At 37.8% G+C, this 26,965-nt stretch overlaps 1 protein-coding gene and 3 pseudogenes across 2 annotated transcripts; all 4 read right to left on the bottom strand.

Annotated features, from left to right (window-relative positions):
- Positions 5,526-5,880, bottom strand: si:xx-b51.3p (si:xx-b51.3, pseudogene; annotated as a pseudogene).
- Positions 12,427-12,792, bottom strand: si:xx-b51.2p (si:xx-b51.2, pseudogene; annotated as a pseudogene).
- Positions 16,206-16,649, bottom strand: si:xx-b51.1p (si:xx-b51.1, pseudogene; annotated as a pseudogene).
- Positions 17,502-26,252, bottom strand: LOC137495351 (uncharacterized). Of its 2 annotated transcripts, none has more exons than XM_073907918.1 (8): positions 25,833-26,252; positions 25,410-25,727; positions 25,224-25,307; positions 23,398-23,475; positions 22,737-22,853; positions 21,381-21,415; positions 20,191-21,293; positions 17,502-19,903 (listed from the first exon to the last, which is right to left on the bottom strand). In XM_073907918.1, the coding sequence occupies exons 1-7, from the start codon at positions 25,870-25,872 to the stop codon at positions 20,967-20,969; spliced, it is 999 nt and encodes a 332-aa protein (XP_073764019.1). In that variant the 5' UTR covers positions 25,873-26,252; the 3' UTR covers positions 17,502-19,903; positions 20,191-20,966. The 2 variants fall into 2 exon arrangements, with proteins under 2 accessions (XP_073764019.1, XP_068077065.2); XM_068220964.2 differs by having other exon boundaries at positions 22,737-22,829; positions 25,833-26,229.
- Between the last annotated feature and the right edge of the window lie 713 nt (positions 26,253-26,965).

Below are 26,965 nucleotides of genomic sequence, written 5' to 3'. Positions count from 1 at the left end.
TTTAAATGATCCATTCAGAGCCAGTCTCCATTAGAGATTCACTGACTCAAATGATCCATTCAAAGAGAGTCTCCCTTATAGATTCACTTATTGAAATGATCCGTTCAGAGTGAATATCCATTAGAAATTCACTAATACAAATGATCCATTTAAAACGAGTCTCCATTAGAGATTCATTGATTCGAAAGATCCATTCATAGTGAGTCTCCATTAGAGATTCAAAAGATCTATTCAGAGTGAGTCCCCATTAGAGATTTCCTAATTCAAATGATCCATTCAGAGCCAGTTTCCATTAGAGATTCACTCATTTAAATTATTGATTCAAAGAGTCTCTATTAGAGATTCACTGACTCAAATGATCCATTCAAAGAGAGTCTCCCTTATAGATTCACTGATTCAAATGATCCGTTCAGAGTGGATATCCATTAGAAATTCACTAATACAAATGATCCATTTAAAACGAGTCTCCATTAGAGATTTATTGATTCAAAAGATCCATTCAGAGTGAGTCTCCATTAAGGATTCACTTATTCAAATTATTATTTCAGAGCAAATGTCCATCAGAGATTCACTGATTCAAATGATCCATTCACTGTCAGTCTCCATAAGAGATTCACTGATTCAAATGATCCATTCAGAGTCAGTCTCCATCAGAGATTCACTGATTCAAATGATCCATTCAGAGCAAATGTCCATCAGAGATTCACTGATTCAAATGATCCATCCAAAAAGAGTTTCCCTTAGAGATTCACTGATTCAAATGATCCATTCAGAGTGAGTCTCTATTAGAAAGTCACTGATTCAAATGATCTATTCAAGCAAGTCTCCATTAGAGATTTACTGATTCAAATAATCTATTTAGAGTGAATCTCCATTAGAGATTCACTGATTCAAATGATCCATTCAAAGCAAGTGTCCATTAGAGATTCACTGATTCAAATGATCCATTCAAAAAGAGTCTCCCTTAGAGATTCACTGATTCAAATGATCCGTTCAGAGTGAATATCCATTAGAAATTCACTACTACAAATGATCCATTCAAAGTGAGTCTCTATTAGAGAGTCACTGATTCAAATGATCCATTCAAAGTGAGTCTCTATCAGAGAGTCACTGATTCAAATGATCCATTCAGAGTGAATCTCCATTAGGGATTTACTGATTCAAACAATCAATTCAAAGTGAATCTTCATTAGAGACTCTATTAATTTCAATAAGTAAGGATTTGAACACCTAAATAAACATCTTGCTTAACTAAAGCAGAATATATTGTGTAACCCAAAGAGAAACCGCAGTGGTAAACCTCAACTCTTCAGAGTATACAACAGAGTCTGCCGTTGATGATGGAAAACCAAATTAACCACAAACATGTCTGAGGTGTGTATGAGTTTCACTGTTTAAACAGCAGCTAAAATATGTCTTTATGAATGCTGAAAACCACTCCGAATTAACACACTAAGTGTCAAACAGTAAGCAGGTGCATTGTGGGTAGTGTACTCTGAGTGCAGTGTTTGGCTGAACTCCAGTATTTCCTGTTTTTGTTTCTCTTTCTGTTTGATGAGACTGAAATGTGAACAAACCAGCATGATAAACGCAGAACAATCACACACAAACCATTCAAAACACTTTAGAGTTTTATTTTCTATTCATAAAACTGACGAATATTCAGTACTGAGTCATTTCTGCTTACTTTAATCACAGAGAAGACTGCACTGCAGAAAATATCTGGAGCTGAATCTTCAGTCTTTAACACAGAGGTGGACTTCAGATCTTGATTGTGCTGTAAGATATTAAACACACAATAATGTCAAATAATCAGCTCTAAATATATTCATGTTTATATTATATCATTCCACTAATGCTGAAGTTCAGTTCAAACACATCTCATTATTCAGTTCATCAGAGTCGATTCACTGAACACACTGTGATGTAAATGATCCATTCAGAGTGAGTCTCCATTAGTGATTCACTGATTCAAATTATCCATTCAGAGTCAGTCTCCATCAGAGATTCACTGATTCAAATGATCCATTCAGAGTCAGTCTCCATTAGTGATTCACTGATTCAAATTATCAATTCAGAGCCAGTCTCCATTAGAGATTCACTGATTCAAATTATCCATTCAGAGCGTGACTCCATTAGAGATTCACTCATTCAAATGATCCATTCAGAGTCAGTCTCTATTAAAGATTCACTGATTCAAATGATCCATTCAGAGTGAGTCTCCATTAGTGATTCACTGATTCAAATTATCCATTCAGAGTGAGTCTCCATTAGAGATTCACTTATTCAAATGATCCACGATCGAATGAACGATTCTTTCATTTTGAACGAATCTTCAATATGACTCAGGAACTACGAGTCCTCTCAGGGAGTGATTCGTTCATCCACGCGTGCGCACATTTGTGCAGGGGTATCGTTCATTTCAAGTCTTCATCACATTTTAAGTCGTTCATCGTGGAAAGGCAGAAGCCAATCATATGCGTTTAGAGCCGGAAAAAGAATTGATCCGTTCATCTCTTGAGTCCTCTATCGGGTTTGAGTCACTCGTTCATCACGAGCCAATCATATGTGTTTAGAGCCGGAAAAAGAATTGACCCGTTCATCTCTCGAGTCCTTTATCGGGTTTGAGTCATTCTGTCACGTGATGAAAGGTGAACTAATTGTCATGGCTCCTATCGACTCAGACTGTTTGCATGAGTTAAGATTATATGTGACTGTCAGTGTAACGTGAATGAACCACTGACATTTGAAGACATGAAGAGGTGAGCTGAGCAAAGAGACAACAATACCTTCATAGACAAAAGAGCAGGTCAACATTAAATTATTATTTTCTTCTTCCTATAGTATTCTATTGATGACTTATTTATCATTAGATCAACATTTTGGGCTAGTTGTAGATGTGTTTGGAAGCAATTCGTAACATTTTAATAATATTTTGGCAAATTGAACCAAATTAACAAAATGACTCGAAAAAAGATTCGTTCATCTCGATGAACGAGACTCAAAGATCCGAGTCAGTAAAATGATCCGAACTTCCCATCATGTGTACATTCTTGATTTGAGGTATTGATGCTGAAGCTCTGTGTATGTCTGTTCGTTACCTGTAGAGGGCGCACTATAACAGATCAGCTGCACAAATCACTAACAATCAGTTTAAATTCACACACTTTATTTTTAGTAATATTACACACTTTATTAAGTACTCAGAAAAGTGTTACAGAATATTGATTAATGTTAATAATATCTAAACAGTTTTATTTTCTTCATAACCATCAGTGCAGATAATGACTTTTTATCATTGATGTTTAATCAATGAATATGTCGTAGCATCATCTTTTGAGTTGTTCTGTGGATGTGTTGCTGTTGTGTGGATCATTTCTGATGATGCAATATTGCCATAGTAATCACAGTCCGTATCTGTTACCCGATTGGCTGAGTGGGTGTGACCGGAGTGTAAATCAGGCTGCTAATTGGTTACTGTTGCATAAACGGTAATTACTGAGTGGGTGTGGAGATCTGATGCTGCCTTCTGATTGGATGAGGGCTTAGTGGCGATGATGACATCACCGTATAGATCATTTTCATACACGCAGCCATTCTGAAAAACAGCACATGAATAATGAATAATGTGTTTATTCAGAGAACCCTCACTGCTCATCATGTGTGTATGAACTTGTACAGGTACAGATATGAACACACACCTCAGTGTTCTGCTGCACATTCTGCAGAGGTAAAGCTGAATGGAGGAGGAACAAACACTGTTAAATCAACTCAAACAGCAGTTCAACTGGACTTCATCATCACAGACACACTGTTACCCGTCTCACATTTCCTTTTCCTCTTCTTCAGGATGAGGAAAGTTCCAGAACACAGAAGCAGAACCAGCAGAACTGAACCCAGACCGCCAACAACTGAACCCAGATCAGTATGTGACGCTTAACACACAAAAAGCACATTACTGATGAGATTACACTGTAAAATGAAAGTAAATCTGATATTAACATTTACATTAGCAGACAGTTTTGTCCAAAGCGACTTACAATTAAAGAGGCATTCAGTGATTCAACAAGAAGAGGAAATACACACAAGAAGAGCTGATTATACAAAGAAACTGCTAGTGCACAGAGTACTAAGTGCTAGTGTTAGGGGAAGTGCTTTTTAGAGAGATATACTATAGAGAGAGTGTTTCTACATGTGGTTTGTCAAACCCACTCATCTGTGTGGGGCACTTCATAAATGCACAATAACTTTTTGAGTGGTTGTAAGAAAGTATCTGGTGCAAATGAGCAAGACTGGTGCAAGTCTTAATTAAAGTGTCAGAGAGATGAACGAGTATGTTTACTACAGGCGGTTTGTCAAGTCCACTCACCTGACTGAGGCACACTCAGAATTGCATAATGTTTTGAGGTTGTCGATTATTATAATTATTATACTACGAATGTTGCAGGAGTTTAGGAAGGTTCATGAGTGCTCAAATTAGATTGTTTTCAGAGTCTGATAACCCACAATTATAATTTACTATAAACACCACAGGCTATAGCTCTCATAGAATAAAACACACACACACACACACACACACACACACACACACACACACACACAAGTCGAATTATTCATTTGTACATAATAAATTACTAATATTTTTAAAAATTGATCTCCGCCTCCTGAGTTTGTAATGAACACGCATGGAATAACAGCAGATATTCCAACATTGGCTGATGCTAATCTGAAACACCCAGGTCATGTGACTAAAGCGATTCAAAACACCCAGGTCATGTGACTAAAGTGATTCGAAACACCAGGTCATGTGACGAAAATTATTCAAAACACAGAGGTCACGTGACTAAAGTGTTTCAAAACAGCCAGGTCGCATGACTTAAGTAATTCGAAACACCCAAGAAATGTGACGAAAGCGATTCAAAACAAAAGATGGATTGTGTGTAGTGTAGTTTGTGTTCCTACCAGACATTGGCTGATCGAGAACTGTTCCTGTTCCTTTTACTGATTCAGTTTGTTGGTGAGTCACTAATAGAGAGAAATAAAAACACAGCAGTGACGTGAATGAGCTGCTCATACTGAAGAAGAACACACACACACACACACATACACACACACACACACACACACACATATATAAATAAAGCACATGAAGAATATAATGAAGTAAGCATGATTGACCTGTAGAGTTGTGCTGATCTGTGCTGCTGCTGGACTGCAGATTCACTTCTGTTGAGCTGAAATATGACGGCGTGTTGGAGAAAGAGCTGACAGATGAACCTTCAGTGTTTTCCTGATCTGATGGACAGACAGAGATGAGCACAAACACTAATGCTGGAGTTCAGTTCAAACACATCTCATTATTCAGTTCATCAGAGTCGATTCACTGAACACACTGCCTCTAGTGGCCTGATGAGGGACTTATTCACTGCAGACACACACTACAGGAGAATGGGGGAAAAATTTTACTGGAAATATGAGAATGCATTTCTTACTCTGTTTAACATTCAGCAAAACCTTTGAATAGACATCAGTTAAACTCCTCCTCACACCACACCAGTATTGTCCTGCATCGTCTGTTCTCAGATCAGTGATGGTGATGGTGAAAACTCTGCTTTCCTTGTTGTCATTCATAAAGAATCTCTCGTCTTTTGCTGGAGATCCTGATTCAACTATGATGTTTCTAGTCCCATAGTTACACTTGCCTTTACAGAAGTACTTTGAGTTTGACTCATATCCAGACTCATATGAGCATCTGATGTCCAGTTTCTCTCCTCTGTGTCCTGAAACTGAACGTGGAGCTCCAACAACAGCTGAAACCCAGATATGATCATAAAGAGCTGTTATGAGCGAGAGATTATCAGGCCACAATAATATTACTCATGTGAAACTAATGATCATGTAATAAAACACACGTTAAACTCAGTACAAAACCGGCTTGAACTTTTGTCCATATAGTAGGCTGTTATTAACAGAATACACTCAAAAACAGCTCAGAGTGGTGTCACGAACACAATTCAACCAAATAAACTGATCAAAAAGCATTTTCTCTTAGAGTGTACGTTAAAGTGTTGAACTGACCTGTAGAGAAGCTGGACACGAGCAGCAGAATCACCAACATGCTGGAAACTTTACTCGAACATGAGACTGAATTCTGTGTGTCAAATGTTAAATGTTTCTCCTCCGCAGTGAGTGTCGGACATGAAGCAGCCCACATTTCCTTCCTTTGTCAAACCTCATACAGCTTTACTCTGCATCTTCACACTCACAGTGACATTTCTGTGCTCATGTAAACTCAACAACACATACATCAGTGCGTTTTAATTAAGCTCTTCAAAGTCTCTATCTGGCAGGTCAGGGAAGGCAGTGCCTCACCTGTCATTATCCTCACCTGCCATTGTAACAGAGGCCAGCTAGTGAAGTTCTGTGCAGGTAATCCTCACTCCACTGACCTCTAAAGGTGGTCTAGCGACAGATGCTAGGGGCCATGGTCTTTAGCCTCCTTAATACTAATAAATACTGTAAATCTTGATTTGAGGTATTGATGAGGGACTGAAGCTCTGTGTATTTCTGTTCATCACCTGTAGAGGGCGCACTAACAGCTGTAGATCAGCTGCACACATCACTAACAATCAGTTTCATTCACACACTTTATTTTTAGTTGTTAGTGACATCTCCTGTTAGTAATATTACACCATTTATACTCATGAAAAAGTTACAGAATATTGATTAGTATTAATAAAATCTATACAGTTTTATTTGCTCATAATCGCCAGTGCAGATGTTCTGTTAAAGGGTCACGAAACTTTTCAGTTTTAAAAAAAATGCTCCATGATGGGCGAGGAGTGATTTGAGCAGAGGGAGGAGTGGGCGTGGCCTGCAGAGCAGGGGGAAGAGCTTTTGTTAGTGGGCTCACCAGCTCAAGACTAAAAAAATCTAATAAAAAACACAACGATACGCATGACTTTATGATTTACGAAGTTAAAATGCAAAGAATTAAACAGCAAGTAATTTAAAGCCTTGTTACATATACAATGTTATTCGTAAATTCACATAATACATAAATCACAATTTGTTCCATCATCATAATCATGTTTCTATAGACGCTAAATGAGGAGGACTTCTCTCCTGCTGAATCCCTGGGTCTGAATGCAGACACAAATGAGCAGTGCAGCAGGTCTCTTGCCAACCTGCCGGTAATCTGGAGGACTTTAAACATGGGCGAACACTGCAGCATGCATATAGGCGATGTGTCTGAGTGGTAACAAACTCAACTGATAAAAGACACAGTCCGCCATTCTCCGATTCTCATACAGCTCTCTTTACAAAAATGCTTACTGCACACAAGCAGGTTGTCTGTGTCGGCTCTGACAGCATCCCGAGGAAAGCCATGCAACAAACTCCGTGGATCGTGGAAACAAACACATACAAGCCTTCATGAACGGCTAAATGCTAAATATATACTAAATAATACTAAATACTGAGTGCCGTACGCTGCCGTCTTACAGCTTGGTGGTTCTGTGGTCTTCAGAAAGCACGTGCAGTCATGAATAATTAAGCAGAGTCTTCTCATAGGATAAGAAAACGTCGCTATGAATAACAATGAGAAAGTAAAGCATGATCACTCCACTAGGAAATTCGTGCTACGTCACCGATTTTGTTCCCGGCCCAATAATGATTTTAAACCTTAAAAGCTCAAGATTATGCATTTTTCCCATGGTTAAAGCTAACATGGTCTTAACTGATGCTCAACACACAATTCTGTTAAGGCCCGTTCACACCAGGATGCTTTTTGCTCGTGTTTTCTGTTGACGTTTAAAACCTCAAGACTAAATAAAGGGCGGCAATGTGATCGTGCACTCCAACGTGCAAAATCCCAGGCGTAAAAGCGTCATTACTAAAGCAATGCCTCATGCTCGTTGTTTTTCTTTTAAAGCGCCATGTCAAAACCTTCTCCTCCAATCAGATCAGCACTTTTGTTCATGTGCATGGAGGTGCTGAAGTTACAGTAAACAGCACTTGAAGGCGCTCAAGCACAAAACTGTCAGTGCGAGCGCACATTGAAGAAGATGCCCAGAGGCGACATGAACGTGGAGCTGCTTATTGCACTGGTGAACAGTAATCATTTCTTCCTCTCTGGAGCTGGAGCTGCTACTTGAACCAGCCTTGCTAGTTCGAATCGCCAGTAACTTTAAACAACAATACTGTCAATTTTCTGTCTTCTTCTGTGTTGCAAGAGGGTGTTAGAAGCTTAAAGTTGTGTAACGCCATCTAAAGTCAAGGAGTGATTTTTGCATATCCTTCTGCTCGACGCCTGTGAAAATCGTTTGGTTTAAATCCGGAAAAATGTCTCGAAAACCGCTTTCGGGTAAACGCAAATGAAAAGCGTCCTGGTGTGTATGAGCCTTTAGAATCTTTAGGAAGACGAGAGAGGACCAGGCGGGTATACTTTGTTTTATTTCTGGTTTCAATTTGTTAGGCTTAATTTCACGATTAATAAATTATTTAAAAGTTTGTCGGTTCTCTGCCTCCTTACCGATGGCGAGTAACTTTATTACATGATGTTTTATTATTTATGTTTAATCAATGAATATGTCGTTGTATCATCTTTTGAGTTGTTCTGCGGATGTGTTGCGGTTACGTATATCGTTTCTGATGATGTAATATTGCTGTAATAATCACAATCTGCATCTGTCACCTCATTGGCTGAGTGGGTGTGACCAGAGTGTAAATCAGGCTGCTTATTGGTTACTGTAGAATAAACAACATTTTCTGGGTGGGTGTTGAGATCTGATGCTGGCGTCTGATTGGATGAAGATGCAGTGGCGATGATGACATCACTGTTTGGGATCTCTGCATACATGCAGTCAGTCTGAAAAACACCATGAGTAATGAATAATGTGTTTATTCAGAGAACCCTCACTGCTCATCATGTGTGTGTGTGTGTGTGTGTGTGTGAACTACAGGTACAGATATGAACACACACCTCAGTGTTCTGCTGCACATTCTGCAGAGGTAAAGCTGAATGGAGGAGGAACAAACACTGTTAAATCAACTCAAACAGCAGTTCAACTGGACTTCATCATCACAGACACACTGTTACCTGTCTCACATTTCCTTTTCCTCTTCTTCAGGATGAGGAAAGTTCCAGAACACAGAAGCAGAACCAGCAGAACTGAACCCAGACCGCCAGCAACTGAACCCAGATCAGTATGGGATGCTAAACACAAAACAACACATGACTGATGAGATTATACTGTAAAATGAAAATAAATCTGATATTTACATTAAGCAGAAACTTCCGCCAAAGTGACTTACAATTAAAGAGGCATTTAGAGATTCAACAAGAGGCAATCAAGGTCCTAAAGGGCCAGTACCCTGCTTAGTTTAGTTCCAACCCAATCAGACACACCTGAGCTAGCTAATTAAGCTCTTACTAGGCTTTCTAGAAACATCTTCGCAGGTGTGCTAAGGCAAGTTGGAGCTAAAATCTGCAGGATACTGGACCTCCAGGACCGAATTTGAGAGCCCCAGAGCTAGGGTAAGGATTTATTTATTTATTTTTTTTTATAGAGTTAAGAGTGTTTCTAAAGGTGGTTTGTCAAACCCACTCACCTGTGTGAGGCACATTCAAATTTGCTTGATGTTTTGAGGTTGTCGATTATCATAATATTATGAATGCTGCAGGAGTGAAGGCAAGCTCATCAGTGCTGAATATATAATGTTTGCAGAGTCTGACAGCCTACAATTATAATTTCTTAAAATCCATTTCTTACAACCGGTATGTTTATTACTATATCCCATATTATAGCCCATTTGTAACTGACAAACATAAGCCTTTAAATTGGCCCTATATTAGTTGCCAATTTTTTTTAAAGTTTCTTGTCAGTTGCTGTGACGTCTCATCTCTTTTTGGATGCGTGTCTATTACTTTGCCTTCTGCTCAAAAAATGCTCTGGGCTTATCGCGGTATTGTGGATGAGTCATCTGCAAATGTCTTATTAATTTAGACAGCCTCATGCATTTGATAGCAAGAACTTTGTCACAAATACACTGTGGCTGGTCAGGGAATCTTTGCTTTGAGAAAATTGAATAAAACCATATTTCAGGTAACTATCTTGGTATTTAGAGTTTCCAGTATTGCTAGCGCTGCGAATCGAAATGTTTGGAGTGTGCACATAGTTAATGTGCTGCCAATGGCTTTTGGGTTTGAATCCAGACTTGTACAAATTCTCCAAAATTATGATTTCATTCATTCATTCATTTATTCATTCATTCATTCATTTTCTTTACAGCTTAGTCCCTTTATTAATCCGGAGTCGCCACAGCGGAATGAACCGCCAACTTATCCAGCACATGTTTTACGCAGCGGAAGCCCTTACGAACCACAACCGATCTCTGGGAAACACAGACAAACTCATTCACACTCATACACTATGGACAGTTTAGCAACCCAATTCACCTGTACCGCATGTCTTTGGACTGTGGGGGAAACCGGAGCACCCGGAGGAAACCCACGCGAATGCAGGGAGAACATGCAAACTCCACACAGAAACGCCAAATGAGCCAACCGAGGCTCGAACCAGCGACCTTCTTGAGGCGACAGCACTACCTACTGCGCCACTGAATCGCCAAAATTATGATCTTATGTATTTTAATACTGTTATTGTTTTATAGTGTAGTCTAGCTAGGATACAGCTGCGCATAAGCCATCAATATAGCATCATTGTTGTAACACTGTATAACAATAATTAATATTTTAAAAACTTTTGGTAGACATTAATAAAATACAATAAATGAGAAATTTAATGAACAATATAAATAATTCTCTTTAACTTCCAGCCGCAATTATATCTGATCTAGCAATATGACTAAAACAAGACATGTATTCATGGTGTTTATTCAGATGTCAGACCAATGCTAAAACAACGCGTTAAAAGAACAGAGCAATTAAAAACATCCTAACTGCATCACCCTGGCCCTTGGATCCAACCTATTATCTCTGCATGCTAGTCAGGAGCTCTCAGTGCTTAAACTGTTTTTTTTTTGCTGAAGCTGTTCCAGAGCAATACAGATAGAATGACCACTAGGTGTCACTGTAGAGACGGGTATTGAAACATTTCAAAGCTTCGACACTTTTACTCAGAACACTACACAGTGCCTTCCCACACTTTAACCAGCAGGGACCCTCATCAAGCTCTGTTTTGAAATGCTTTGGGTAACAAACCTTCTTCTAATACACAGTTCACTGGTTCAGAAAGCTTCATTGCACCATCACTACCAAACACAAAATAAACAGGTATGCAAGAGAGCAATAACAGGACCATAATCATAAAAGACAAACATACCAGGAACATCAGGAGCAAAGCAAAATCCAAAAGCAAGTGAAACATGGCACTAAAGCACTTTTGAAGACAAAGCTAAATGAATAAACAGAAACAGCTGAAACCAGTGATGTGATCAGGAGAGCAAAGGGTTCTGGGGGATGACGTTCAGAGAACAAAACAAACCCTGCCGCCCTCAAGTGTTCAGAGAAGGCCACTGCAGCAGGTTGTGACAATATCTAACCAAAATGAATCAAAGTGAAACTGCAGCAAAGGATTTTGTCCATAATCATAAAATGATTTATATAGACCACTAGTCTACGACTAGTTTTAGGTCATACTAACAAGAATGTTATTCAAAACTGCAAATATGTCACGCTTATCAAAATAAACATTGTGGCTTTATTAAAGAGAGAGAGAAATAACAAATTAAACAGCACTCAGAAACTAGTCAAGCGTTTTGTTTTAGAATTTTGGTTCATCCTGATATAAATGAATTAAAATGTGGCTCTACAAATGTTATTTTACTCCAAAATGTTTCCTTTTGATCTCATAGACGGAGACAGGTGCATTGTGGGTATCTTAGTTTGTGTTCTTACCAGACATTGGCTGATCAAGAACTGTTCCTGTTCCTTTTACTGATTCAGTTTGTGGGTGAGTCAGTGATAGAGAGAAAGAAATAAACAGCAGTGACGTGAATGAGCTGCTCATACTGAAGAAGAACATGAACACACACACACACACACACACACACACATATGAATAAAGCACATGATGAATATGTCTGAAGTAAGCGTGATTGACCTGTAGAGTTGTGCTGATCTGTGCTGCTGCTGGACTGCAGATTCACTTCTGTTGAGCTGAAATATGACGGCGTGTTGGAGAAAGAGCTGACAGATGAACCTTCAGTGTTTTCCTGATCTGATGGACAGACAGAGATGAGCACAAACACTAATGCTGGAGTTCAGTTCAAACACATCTCATTATTCAGTTCATCAGAGTCGATTCACTGAACACACTGCCTCTAGTGGCCTGATGAGGGACTTATTCACTGCAGACACACACTACAGGAGAATGAGGGAAGTAGAGCTCAGTTTTACTAGAGATATCAAAATAGATCCCTTACCCTGTTTGACCATCAGCACAATCTCTGAATAATCATCAAGTAAACTCCTCTCGACAGCACACCAGTATTGTCCTGCATCCTCTGTTCTCAGATCAGTGATGGTGATGGTGAAAACTCTGCTCGTCTTGTTGTCATTCAGAGAGAATCTCTCGTCTTTTGCTGGAGATCCTGATTCAACTATTGTGTTTTTTAATCCAGTAATGCACCATCCTTTACAGAAATACTTTGAGTTTGACTCATATCCAGGATCATATGGGCATCTGATGTCCAGTTTCTCTCCTCTGTGTCCTGAAACTGTAACTGGAGCTCCAACAACATCTGAAAACACTAATATGACCATATAAAGTTGTTATGAGCGACTAACAGAGATTATCAGGCCACAATATTATTATTCATGTGAAACTAATGATCATGTAATAAAACACATGTTAAACTCAGTACAAAGACTCTTTAACTGGCATCATAACCACCGGCTTGACCTTTTGTCCATACAGTAGGTCATTATTATTAATGAATTGAAATGAAATGAAATTGTTCAAAAAGCAATAAACTCTTAGAGTGTAAGTGAAAGTGTTAAACTGACCTGTGGAGAAGCTGGACACGAGCAGCAGAATCACCAACATGCTGGAAACTTTGCAAATATAAGACTTCTGTGTGTCAAACATTACTGTGCTTCTCTTCCGCAGTGAGTGTCAAACATAAAGTGCCTAACATTTCCTTCCTCTGTTAAACCTCATACTGCTTTATTTTGCATCTTCACACGCACAGTGACGTATCCGTGCACACATAAACTCAACAAAACAACACATTCATCAGTGCATTTGAATTGAGCTCTTCAAAGTCTGTAAAAGATAAACTTCAATTGTTTATTAATGGAGGAGTAAAAAGTAATTTTAACTACAGAAATCTTGACCTGCTTTGCCTTTTAATGTTATTTTTTAAATCACAATAAACATGTTTTTCATACATTAGATACCTGAATACATGGTCACAAGTCAACAACTCTGATTCACATGATCCAGTCAGAGAGAGTCTCAAGGTGATGATTCACTGATTCAAATGATCAATTTAGAGTGAATCTCGAGGTGGCGACTCACTGATTCCCATGATTTTGTCAGAGTGAGTCATTAGATAGTGACTCACTGATTCAAATGATCAATTCAAAGTAAGTCTCAAAGTAGTGACTCACTGATTCAAGTGATCTATTTTTTTTCATTATAGTAAAAAGGTAGATCAAAATCAATTGCATACATAGAGACAAATAATACAAATAAATGAAAATGTGCACAGAAATATACACAGACAAACAAACGCAAGGAAAACAAAAATAAAACTAATGAAATAAAGTTTCACCTCAAAGAGACACAAAGGAAGAATATAACGATACATTTTCTGTTGCGTTTGGATTAAAAGAGTGCTGGATAGTTTCTAAATATTGATCTATGTCGATTTTAAATAGATCAAAAAAGGTTTAGAGCCACTAAACTTCTGTTTGTGAATATGAAACTTGGCTAATAGAATACACAAATTAATTATTTACACTTATGCTTTCGACAAACAACCCAAAGAACATATTTGAAATAAAGGAGAAGTCACACATATTATAAGACTGAATAAACATCAACAGGTCTGACCAGATTCTCTCTGTGTAGGAGCACTGCCAGAACAAATGAATAGTCTTTCTCTAAAGAATGACAAAAGGAGCAGATCACATCAATGTCAGACCTATATTTCTGAAGACAGATTTAAATGATCGATCCAAAGTGACTCTAAAGATAGTGACTCGCTGATTCAAATGATCATTTCAGAGTGACTCTAAAGGTAATGGCTCACTGATTCAAATGATCGATTCAGAGTGACTCTAAAGGTAGTGACTCATTTATTCAATGGATCAATTCAGAGTGACTCTAAAGGTAGTGACTCACTGATTCAAATGATCAATTCAGAGTGACTCCAAAGGTAGTGTCTCACTGATTCAAATGATCAATTCAGAGTGAATCCAAAGGTAGTGACTCACTGATTCTAATGATCAATCCAGAGTGACTCTAAAGGTAGTGACTCACTGATTAAAATGATCAATTCAGAGTGACTCTAAAGGTAGTGACTCACTGATTTAAATTATCAATTCAGAGTAAATCTCAAGGTAGTGACTCACTGATTCAAATGATCACTTTAGAGTGAATCTCAAGGTAGTGAGTCACTGATTCAAATGATCAATTCAGAGTGAATCTCAAGGTAGTGACTCACTGATTCAAATGATCAATTCAGAATGAGTCTCAAGGTGATTCAGATGAACCATTTACAGTGAATCTGATTCAAGTAAAGCTTAAAATAAGGACTTCATACTCTTCCAGGAGTAATCTTTTTTTTTTTTTTGTGCTATCCTCTTATTTTGTTGGATAGGTTTTCTCCACCACTGAATTTTGTAAATGATGTAAACTGTAAGCGACTGAACAGCTTGACTGATATTCAACTATTGAATGATGGAAATTTTACTATATTCTGCTGAAATTAATGAGATGACCTGAAAAAGGAAGTGATTTTGCCTGATGAATGCACCAGCACGCCCACTCTCTGTATCTGTCAGCTGATTGGTCAAGTGGGTGTGACCAGGATTTGAATAAGGATGCTGATTGGTTACTGTAGTATAGAGGGTATACACATTTGCAAGTCTTCATTGTATTAAATTTGTTCATATAGTCAGTGAAAACAATTCATACATATGTCTATTTACTTAAATGTATATGGATAAAACTCACTGCTCATTAATGAACAACTATTTAACATTCTATAAGTAAGGATTTGAATGCCAGCATGCACATCGTGCTAAAATAAAGCAGACTGAAGCGCTTGATTATGATTTAGCCTATATTGTGTAACCCAAAGTGAAGCCATAGTGGTAAACCTCAACTCTTCACAGTAAAACACTTCTGTCTGCCGTTGATGATGCAAAACCAAATTAACCACAAACATGTCTGACGTGTGGATCAGGTTCACTGTTTACACAGCAGCTAAAATATGTCTTTATAAATGCTCAAATCACTCCAAAATAACACACTAAGTGCCAAACAGGAAGCAGGTGCATTGTGGGTAGTGTAGTCTGAGTGCAGTGTTTGGCTGAACTCCAGGATTTCCTGTTTTTGTTTCTCTATTTGTTTGATGAGACTGAAATGTGAACAAACCAACATGATAAATGAAGAACGATCACACACAAACCATTCAAAACACTTTAGAGTTTTATTTTATATTCATAAAACTGACAAATATTCAGTACTGAGTCATTTCTGCTCACTTTAATAACAGAGAAGGCTGCACTGCAGAAAATATCTGGAGCTGAATCTTCAGTCTTTAACACAGAGGTAGACTTCAGATCTTGAATGTGCTGTAAGATATTAAACACACAATAATGTCAAATAATCAGCTCTAAATATATTCATGTAAATGTATAAGCACAATGAGGGTTTATTCAGGAAGCGTGATTGACCTGTAGAGTTGTGCTGATCTGTGCTGCTGCTGGACTGCAGATTCACTTCTGTTGAGCTGAAATATGACGGCGTGTTGGAGAAAGAGCTGACAGATGAACCTTCAGTGTTTTCCTGATCTGATGGACAGACAGAGATGAGCACAAACACTAATGCTGGAGTTCAGTTCAAACACATCTCATTATTCAGTTCATCAGAGTCGATTCACTGAACACACTGCCTCTAGTGGCCTGATGAGGGATTTATTCACTGCAGACACACACTACAGGAGAATGAGGGAAGTAGAGCTCAATTTTACTGGAGATATCAAAATAGATCCCTTACCCTGTTTGACCATCAGCACAATCTCTGAATAGAGATCAGTTAAAGCCATATCTGTAAAACTCCTCCTCACAGCACACCAGTATTGTCCTTCATCCTCTGTTCTCAGATCAGTGATGGTGATGGTGAAAACTCTGCTTTTCTTGTCGTCAGTCAGAGAGAATCTCTTGTCTTTTGCTGGAGATCCTGATTTAACTATGATGTTTTTATTCCCAAAGTTACACTCGCCTTTACAGAAATACTTTGAGTTTGACTCATATCCAGACTCATATGGGCATCTGATGTCCAGTTTCTCTCCTCTGTGTCCTGAAACTGTAACTGGAGCTTCAACAACAACTGAAAGCACTGATATGTTCATAAAGAGCTGTTATGAGCGAGAGATTATCAGGCCACAATAATATTATTCATGTGAAACTGATGATCATTTAATAAAACTCATGTAAAATTCAGTACAAAAACTCTTTAACTGGCATCATAACCATCTGCTTGATTTTTTGTCCATACAGGAGGTTATTATCAAAACAATTAACTCGAAATCAGCTTAGTGTGACATCAGGAACACAATTTAACCATTGAAATTATTCAAAAACTAACCTGTAGAGAAGCTGGACACGAGCAGCAGAATCACCAACATGCTGGACACTTTCCTCCAATATGAGACTAAATTCTGTGTGAAACGTTTCTGTGCTTCTATTCTGAATTGAGTGTCAGACATAAAGCTTCTCACATTTCCTTCCTCTGTCAAACCACATACATCTGATCTAAAAGCACTCATCTATCAGCAATATTTAAATATTCCCTCCTGTAACACGGTCTACGTTTCTTTAAGCTAAACTTCAGTAATTAGGTTAAATGTCACAGTCGTTTGCATCAATAGCATCTGCATGCAGCCTTGATGATGCAAGCTAAGATATATCTCAGAGATGCAATGTCAGAAACAATGCACTCAGTGGAGCTAATGACGTCAGAGTGAGGGACAGGGTTAGCATATTAAAAGCATTGCATGCAGCTTAGATTGCAAATGCAACAGCTAATTTCAGTGACAGGAAATCAGAGTCTCTTTCCAGTAAAGTCTATTCACTCGGCAGCCATATTTGCTGAATCTCTGACAGCTAGTTCAGCCATGTACAGGATGCAAAATAAAAGTCAAACCCAAAAAATAAGGTATAATTTACTTCAGGTGTGTATGTCTGCTCATTACCTGTAGAGGGCGCACTGTAACAGCTGTACAAATCACTTACAATCATATTTAAATGTGACTGCTTTATTTTTAGTTATAAGCACCATTTTTGTTAGTAATATAATACACTTTTAATACTAAAACAATTATTTTTAATACTGATTAATATAAATATGCATACTGTATCAGATTTATTTTTTGTAAACATGAGTGCATCGGTCAGTGGATGGTGTAATATTATTGTCAAGACTGACTGAAAGCCGTGAATAATGAACATGAATGACACCAGTTAGTAAAGTTGCAATGAGAAATGAACATACGAAGAGATAAATAAAGCAAGACAGCAACAACAAAACTACTACACTTCTGTTATGCTGAGTTCAGACTGCATGATTTTAGCCCCAATGTTGACTCGTCGACAGGTTGTCATAACCACTTAAACTCTGCTGCTATTTAGGGAATTTTCACCTGTATTTTGCCTATCCAAATTTAAAAGCTTCCCAAATCCACATGCAGAGGTGTAAATGCAAAAAATTTGGTATCATTTTAAAGAAAACCCTTTGAATTTTCATAAAACACTATTGAAAGTGTTTAAAATATCTGTATATGTCGTCTGTGTTTTAATAAACACCTAAATAAAAAGGCGCTTTTTGTATTTTTTTTTTATAAACTCAAATTTGAAAGTGTACCTTTTAGGTTGTGTGTGCTCTAGCGTGCTGTAATTAATGTTGGTGGTTCCTGCACATGTCTGTAGTCATAGGAAAATAGGAAAATGTCTTCACCATAATCTATGCAAAAGTTATTGTATTCCAACTGATGAGAGGTGCTGTACAAGCCACAGGGAGCGATCATTGCTTACATATTTCACTATTCTTTTGTTTGATCAAACATAATTCACTGTGTTTGGACCACATCAGACATGTAAAAGGATTACTTATGCACATCACCTCAAAAACAGAGGAGAATGGCCCTGAAGCACACAGCATAAGGTGAGAGATGACAGCTGTCTGTGCTATCTGGGGCTGCTTATTGATCATGAATGTATTGTTTACATTTCTGCGCCATGGAAACACCGAGATTCATTCAACAACTGTTTGGCATATGAATATAATTCAGTAAAAAGAATGCTGGAACTGTATGAGCACCAGCAAGAGCTTTCATTTGAGCTATAACTTGTACATGTGTCATATGAAAAAGTATGAAAATGAACCAATGTTCAACACCCAGCTCGGGTATCCAAAATGCTGTGTATTTAAGTGTAAATAACTTTTATACAATAAAATAAAAACCAAAGTGATGCATGTGTGCATAAAATATAGATTCTAAACTTTCAAACAAAACCACTTACGGGGGTCTGGTGCAACGCTAGCCCTTTAAATCTGAAAGCGAAAGTCGATGACGTCAGAATGTCTAAAATCACAGGTAAACGGGTGCTTGTTCAGGTGAGTAACAATCACACATTGTGAACTATCAAACACTGAAAGCTCCAGATATTTAGCTTGTCGAATATCTCACTGGTGTCAGCGACTCGTTGGCGATTCTCTCAGATCACGTCTTTGATCATTGATCGATTCGGATGATGCCGTCTGATGTATTCTGATTGAAAATAACATCGGTGATCACCTACAGCCATTGAGAGAGCAGCATACACTAGTGTGGGTATCTGCAGGCCAGCGAGTGGTTGGGCGATTAGTTAAAAGGGCTTCCTTTCAGTCTATTTGGACCCAAGAAATGGAGGAAAAACTAGTGTAAACTTGGCAGGAGCACCCGTGTATGTTTAACGTGCCATCTGAGCAATATCACAACCAGCTCGAAACATAAAAAAATGTTGAGGAGAAATTACTAATTCCCTTCAAAACACAGGTGAACAAAAAAAAAAAAGTTCTACCCACTAAAGGCTCTCATTATGTAGTAAATAAGATAAGATATACCACATACTTTGTGTGTGTTTGGTTGTGAGACGTTTACAGGACGAAACAAAGTTGTTGCTGATTCTTCCTATTGTAAAGTCATGCAGTGGGAAACCTTCTCTTGCAGTGTGAACACAGCAGTGACAGAACGCCAGCCCAGATAGTCATACAGTGTGAAAACATTCGCAACGCTATTACTTTGTAAATCCTGCAGTCTGAACTCGGCATTAGACACTTGATGTAATCTAACAGAACACGACTAAAAATAACAACACAATAAAAAATGAATCGCCAAAAACCAAATCAACCAATAGCAAGAAAACCACCACGTCAACAAAACCCAAGCTTTTATAAACAAGATTATTTTCCTAACCTCATATTACCACAAAGTTGTTGTTAGAAGGGATACAGCTGTGGCCGGAAGTTAACGAGAATTATGTATATTAGTAATTAAATTACTCATTAAGTGCATTTTATGTTTGCCTATTTTATTTAACAGTAATGTAAATACACTAATTATACCCAGTATTATTCATATTGTTTAATAAATTACCCATTAAATTGTAAGGGTGAGGCAGTGGCGCAGTAGGTAGTGCAGTTGCCTCACAGCAAGAAGGTCGCTGGTTCGAGCCTCGGCTCAGTTGGCGTTTCTGTGTGGAGTAGGCTAAATTGTCCGTAGTGTGTGTGAATGTGTGTGTGGATGTTTCCCAGAGATGGGTTGCAGCTGGAAGAGCATCCACTGCGTAAAAACTTGCTGGTTAAGTTGGCGGTTCATTCCGCTGTGGCGACCCCGGATTAATAAAGGGACTAAGCCTACAAGAACATGATTAAATAAATGAATGAATTAAATTGTATTTTAATAATTCCTGGCCCAACCTTAAACCCCCACAGTAACGTAGAAATGATAATTAATAATTGTAATGCAGGATCACAAAATTGATGTTATATTTATGTGCAGATCCACTGTCACAGTTTGCCTCTCTCAAAAGCTCGGGTCACCGGAATTTATTTCCAAAACCACTCACAGACGAGACCAGGAACATACAAAAAAAAAAAAAAAAAACAGAAATGATAAAATAAAGCTGTGGTCAGACTAGAGTTTGAGCTTGTGAAATTCTGTCATATGACACTGTGAAAAGGGGCGGGATTAAATGATGATTAGACATTTTAAAAAGTTAGCGATTGGTGCATATTTTAATTTTCTGTCCAGAGAGGTCATGTTTTGATCCTCAATTAGTCTTACTCAGTTAAGTGATGCAATTTCGCAAAACTTGCCGCATGAGCTTGTGTTTCGGGTCTGACGCATTCACGTGCGCATGAATGGAAATCTATGGGGGAAAAAATCCAATGTGACCGCCGCTTATTACCAGACAAAGAACTAATGAAACTCATTGGTAAAAATATACCAGACATGATTAAACTGAATACATATAGGGGTGCGACACAGGTGGAAATAATGAAACTAACGAATGGCGGGAAAACTGAACAAAGTAATCGCATGGCAATAACAGAAAGCACAAGGAGCACATGACAGGTAAACACCAGGATCATGACAACCACAGCTGTATCCCTTCTAGACTTTACTTAGCCTAACTACACCCACTCAGGAAGAGTAGGAGACTCTTTTTATTTATGGCTAATTACTGAATATATCAGACCCTCATTATTTGAAATTTTAGGTGGAAGATCTGCTGTTGCATAGATCGTTTCTGTTCTGTTGTTCAGAGTTTGTTGAGATGATGTAATATTGCCATAATAATCACTGACTGTATCTGACATCCGATTGGCTGAGTGGGTGTGACCGGGGACTGAATCAGAACGTTGCTTAGTTACTGTAGCGTAAACAGCATTTTCTGGACGGGTGTTGGGATCTGATGCTGGCGTCTGATTGGATGAAGGCTCAGCAGCGATGATGACATCACTGTTTAGGATCTCTTCATACATGCAGTCAGTCTGAAAACAGCACATGAGTAATGCGTTTATTAAGAGAACCCTCACTGCTCATCATGCAGATATCATTATACAGATATGAACACACACCTCAGTATTCTGCTGCACATTCTGCAGAGGTAAAGCTGAATGGAAAATGAAAAAAACACGATTAAATCAATTTAAACAGCAGGGGCCTGTTTCAGAAAGGAGGTTAAGTGAAAACTCAGAGTATTTTAACCCTGAAATGAGAGAAACTCTGGGTTTTCCGTTTAAAAATGGCAGGTTTGTTAAACTCAAGAAATCAGGGTAAGTCAAGCCTGTTTCTGAAAGAGAGGTAACTTTAACTCAGAGTCAGTTACTGTGGTAATTTACTCTGTGAATCTAACCTGGTCAGGAGCAGGTTTTATTCTCTGAACTCTGAGTTTCTGTCGGTCTCCTCCCCTTTTTTAAAGATGAAGCGTATTTCTTGCCTGAGCCTTACATTTCCACACACCTATTTTAGAGCTCATTTTAGAGATGCCCATAAAAACGATTGATGGAAACGTCATGATGCACATAACTTTTGAAAATATGCATAAAAAACATGTGCATAACTGAGTAGGTTAAACTTTATTTGATAAGAAAAGATGCGCATAAACTACGAAACAAATTACAGTATGTACATTTAAAAAAAAAGGTTTGTTAGAGATGATGATGAAAATGTGTGTGAATGGACAAACCAGCAGACTGAGCACACTGCAGAACATCTTAAATGTTGTTTTAGTCATTCTAAAATGTCTGAACTGTTTCAGTATTAGTGTATATTATTAATTACCTCCGAGCGTTAGGAGCGTGTCAAGAGTCTACGCGTCTCATGGCTTCAAACGCCCCCACGTGATCATTGTGTGTCAATTGTCTTCTGAGGCGCAAGTATTAAATAAAAAATCATTGATGCAGCTTGTTCTACCGCAGTAAATTCTGTTTTTACTGTTGATATTTGGCGCAAGTTAATCAGGAAGTGACGATTGTGTTCTCTTTGACTCGTTGATAAAAACGCTGCTTTATTCGCATCTTCTAGGCGTTATTCCAGTTTTGCACAAATTTATGTAATAGCCTATATTTTGATGGAAACACAGCTATTGCCTACATTTTTATCACACACAGAACAAAGCATTCTGTTTGAATGGGAAAATGTCAAATTATTTAAAAACTGTTTACCAAGCTCACGATTATTCATAGTTTATATTTGGAATCACCAATAAAATTAAACATAAATTATCTTAAGTTTTGTTTTTAAGAGTTCAAACAATATCCTTTTTTTTCAGGTTGCCCAAACTAATGCACTCTCGAAGAAAACAAGATCACGACACCAACCTCATTTACATATGATCGTGATCACAACAGGAAATACGTTAGGACCATTGTTATTGTTTACGTCTCTCAGAATGGTCCAATCTTTGTTTATCATCACAGACGAACTGTTACCTGTCTCACATTTCCTTTTCCTCTTCTTCAGGATGAGGAAAGTTCCAGAACACAGAAGCAGAACCAGCAGAACTGAACCCAGACCACCAGCAACTGAACCCAGATCAGTATGTGACACTAAACATAAAACACATTACTGAGGAGATTATACTGAAAAATTTTAATAAAACTGATTATTATACAACGTAAAATTTTGCAATATTTTAAATACATTGTTATTTTTAATGTTGGGTATAAAAACAAGTCATATTACATGCTATATTACAATACATAAGCAATATTATATTATATTGTACATTATATCACAATATATGCTATATTACAATTTTGAGCCTATCTTACTCTAAACAACAACAAAAACACACACAAGAATAGCATAACACACACTTTCACTTAAAAAGCATACTTTCATTAAAAAGCAACTACTATAAGTAACACGGTGAGTTAAGATTGTAGTATATTATTATTTCCCAACACTGCTGATATTGTGCAACCGAAGTGAAACTGCATCGGTAAACCTCAACCCTTAAAAAACACCAGATTCACCACATGAAATCAGTCGTGTGCATCTCTTTCAAACCAACTCTCTAAAATATCTTTCTGATTTGTTGTGGTGAAGTGAAGACAAGTGCATTGTGGGTAGTGTAGTTTGTTTGCTTACTACTAGTGGTTGCCTCATTGGGTTCAGCTGTAGTATTTCCTGTCCTCGTTGCCATGGTCACACTTTCATTTTGAGTCACTGACAGGAAGAAAAGCACAAATGAAACGTGCAGCTCACACAGTAAATCTAATTATACAACAGACAAACACAATCAAACACTATTATGGCAGTACACATGAACAAAGTCTGACTTTAAAACACTGACATCTGATCACATTATAAATGAGTGTTTGGATATATACAGTGTCTGCTAAATGCATGAATGCTAATGTTAAGACATCATGGAAAATCCCATGTAAATCAATGCTGTGCTCATGTTATTTCAGAGTTACTGTATTACGAAATGACTTTACTCTGAACCCAGAATAAGTAAAAGCTAGAAAGAGCTCCTGGACACACTGGCTGTAATAAAATGGCATCAAACACTGAGTTATTTTACACTTGAATCAAATGCAGAGGAAGATCATGATCTCCATCTGTCGAGACCACTGGAGTTTTGATTCATCCACAATAAAAGTTATTGTTGAAATTTAGAGTTTCCAGTTTGTTGCAATTTTCCAGGAAGACACTATTATACTAGTTTGAACTATTTGGAAACTCACAATTACAAGAATCACATCATGATCTCGAATGCAGCTTTGATATTTCATTATACAAGATGATCACACTAAATACCAAACACTTCACATTAAAGGGTTAGTTCACCCAAAAAATATGATTATCTGATGATTTACCCATCTTCAAGGCATCCTATGTGTATATATGAGTTTCTTCTTACAGTTGAATCAGTCGAAGTTATTTAAATCATTAGTTTTTGACTTTCTTCAGCACTACAATGGCAACAGGTGGCTTTATTATATCAATAGTGCAAAAACGGCAAAAAAATGAACAACAAAAAGTGCCTCATGTGTCTTTTGGGGTTGAATAAAATTCTTCTGTTGTAATTTGCTGCACTTTTGTAGAAAACAAATGCATATGTAATACTTTATAATCAGTTTTTTTTTTGTACTTTTGCAAGAAACTGCAACTTTTATCTTCTTGGGGTGCATTTATTTTGCTGAACTTGGCGCATTCCCCAGATTTACTTCACTACTTTCACTTACACGTCTCGATTAACTTATACAAATAATGAAACACGTTGCCTTAAAAGTGATACGTTTATATTAAAAAACGTGTGTATACTTGTGTTAACTTGGAATTAAGTTGGTTTAACCAAATTTTTATAATTATGTGCATAGTCAATTTACTTAATAATTGTGCTAAGGCTGCACGGTGGAGCAGTGGGTAACATGTTCGCCCCACGTTCGCTCCAAACACATGCGCTATAGGGGAATTGAGGAGGCTAAATTGTCCATAGTGTATGTGTGTGAATGAGTGTGTGTGGATGTTTCCCAGTAATGGGTTGCAGCTGAAAGGACATCCGCTGCATAAAACATATGCTGGATTAAGTTGGCGGTTCATTCCGCTGTGGCGAGATTAATAAAGGGACTAAGCCGAAAAGAAATGAATGAATGAATGAATGAATGAATTTTAAGGCTAGGTTTACTCTTTTATTTTAAGTAATTTCTAAATTGCATGTCTCGATTTACTTCTAAAAAATAAAACCTGTTGCCCTAAAATTGATCTTAAAATACTCTTTTTATTAACGTAAACTCAATTAATCATTTTCAACAGTGTAACTTTGACTGAAAGAATAAACTCATCTAGTGTACACCTACTGTAGGATGACTCGAGGATGAGTAAATCTTAGTGAACTGACCCTTTATCATTGTTTATTACAGAAATGTACATGTCTGACTGTCTGACTGTTTGTGTGTGTCCAGTACCTGTGCTGTTGTGGTCAGTTCTGCTGTTTGTATTGGGATGAATGGTGGACGTTGAGATCTGAACTGGTTTGGGTTTCTTTGGAGCTAAGAAATAAGATCATAACATTCAAACTAAAAATATATATCTATGAGCATGAAATGAACACATGGAGGGAATGGAGATGTTCAGTATTGAATGTCAGGCACCTCTGATCACATTAAGCTTGACTGATCTAGAATCGCCCCATCCAGCAGTACAGGTGTACTCTCCAGCATCGCTCATCTGCAGATCTCTGATGGTCACTGTAAATAATCTCGCTTTATGATCATCCTTTAGTGTGAATCTGCCACTAAACACTGGAGACTGTCCTCCATCAGACTTCAGCATTAGTGTACTCTCTCTGTAAGGTCCTTTGTAGAAGTATTTATAAGACGTCTCATATCCTTCACCATAAGGACAGTTAATAACAGCTTCTCCTCCTTCTGCTGCTGTCACTGTAATATCAGCACACACTGAAGCTCTCGCTGAAGCACACAAACACAACACAACACTGCTTTACTCAAACACACTCACTAAATCCCCCATACTGTACAATAATAAAGCCTTCACAGAGATCTTCGAGCACTTACCCATCAGCAGAAACACACAAACCCTCAGCGCAAACTTCATTTCTTCAGAAAATCAGCCTGAAACTCTGAACACTTCCTCAAAATCACTTTCTCAAACTCAGATAATACAACAATTCTGCTCAAGTTGCTCTTCTGTTGCCGGTGTCGAGTGTGAGAATCGAGCATTAGCTCTGACTGACTGTGTGCTTGAGTTTCCATGTGGCTTTATGTGTGAAAATGCTTCTCAGGTTTGACCAGGAAACTAGCTCTGATCTCACAAACCACAGACCTTTCGCCCCGCTTTCTCTTCTGCTTTAACATGTGCCTGAATTGCTCCTGTTTGCTCATTGTTTCTATTAGTACTTTTTGTTATATCTCAAACATGTTTACTACAATATATGTTAAAGCTGCAGTAAGTGTTGATGTTTGAAGCCACACCCCTTCATTTATTGCTCCCCCCATAAGTTTACAGTCATGCTGCTAGAAATTTAGACATATTAATAACACTAATAATAATAATAATAATAATCATAATATAATTAATATTTTATTTATAACAATAACAGCAAAACTTAAAGTCCTTCTGCTATAGTTAATATTACAACGTAAATAATGACTCTCAATAGCAAAATGTTAGCACTCTAAAGATATTTCAATATTTACATGACTCCTAGGAAGTTTTCCCCTTTAATAATACGTTTTAAAATATATATTTTTATACTTTTCCCTCCATATTTGTTATGTTTTGATGTCTGTGTTTATACAGTCTTTCTACAAATATTCTGCTAGCTCACTTTCTCTCCTCCCCTGTATGAGTGGACACACCCACACATGCAGATTGGCTACAACTCTCTTATTTGTATGAGTGGACACACCCCTAAATCCTGACAAGCTACAACTCTGTCCGGATTTAAATGAGTGGACACACCCCTAAATGTTGGTTAACTTCAGCTCTCTTCTCCTTTGTATTAGTGGACACACCCCAAATGCAGATTAACTACAGCTCTCTCCTTTGTATAAGTGGATGCATTCCTAAATGTTGATTGGCTACAATTCTCTCCTTTGTATGAGTGGACACACCCCTAAATGCTGATTGGCTACAACTCTGTCCACTCTGTCTATAAGTGGACAAGCTCCCAAATGCAGATTAACTA

Source organism: Danio rerio, chromosome 1 (genome assembly GCF_049306965.1).
Source record: "Danio rerio strain Tuebingen ecotype United States chromosome 1, GRCz12tu, whole genome shotgun sequence".
Taxonomy (NCBI): Eukaryota; Metazoa; Chordata; class Actinopteri; order Cypriniformes; family Danionidae; genus Danio; species Danio rerio.
Note: the sequence above shows the minus strand (reverse complement) of the source record. Positions and strands in the feature narration are given on the sequence as shown.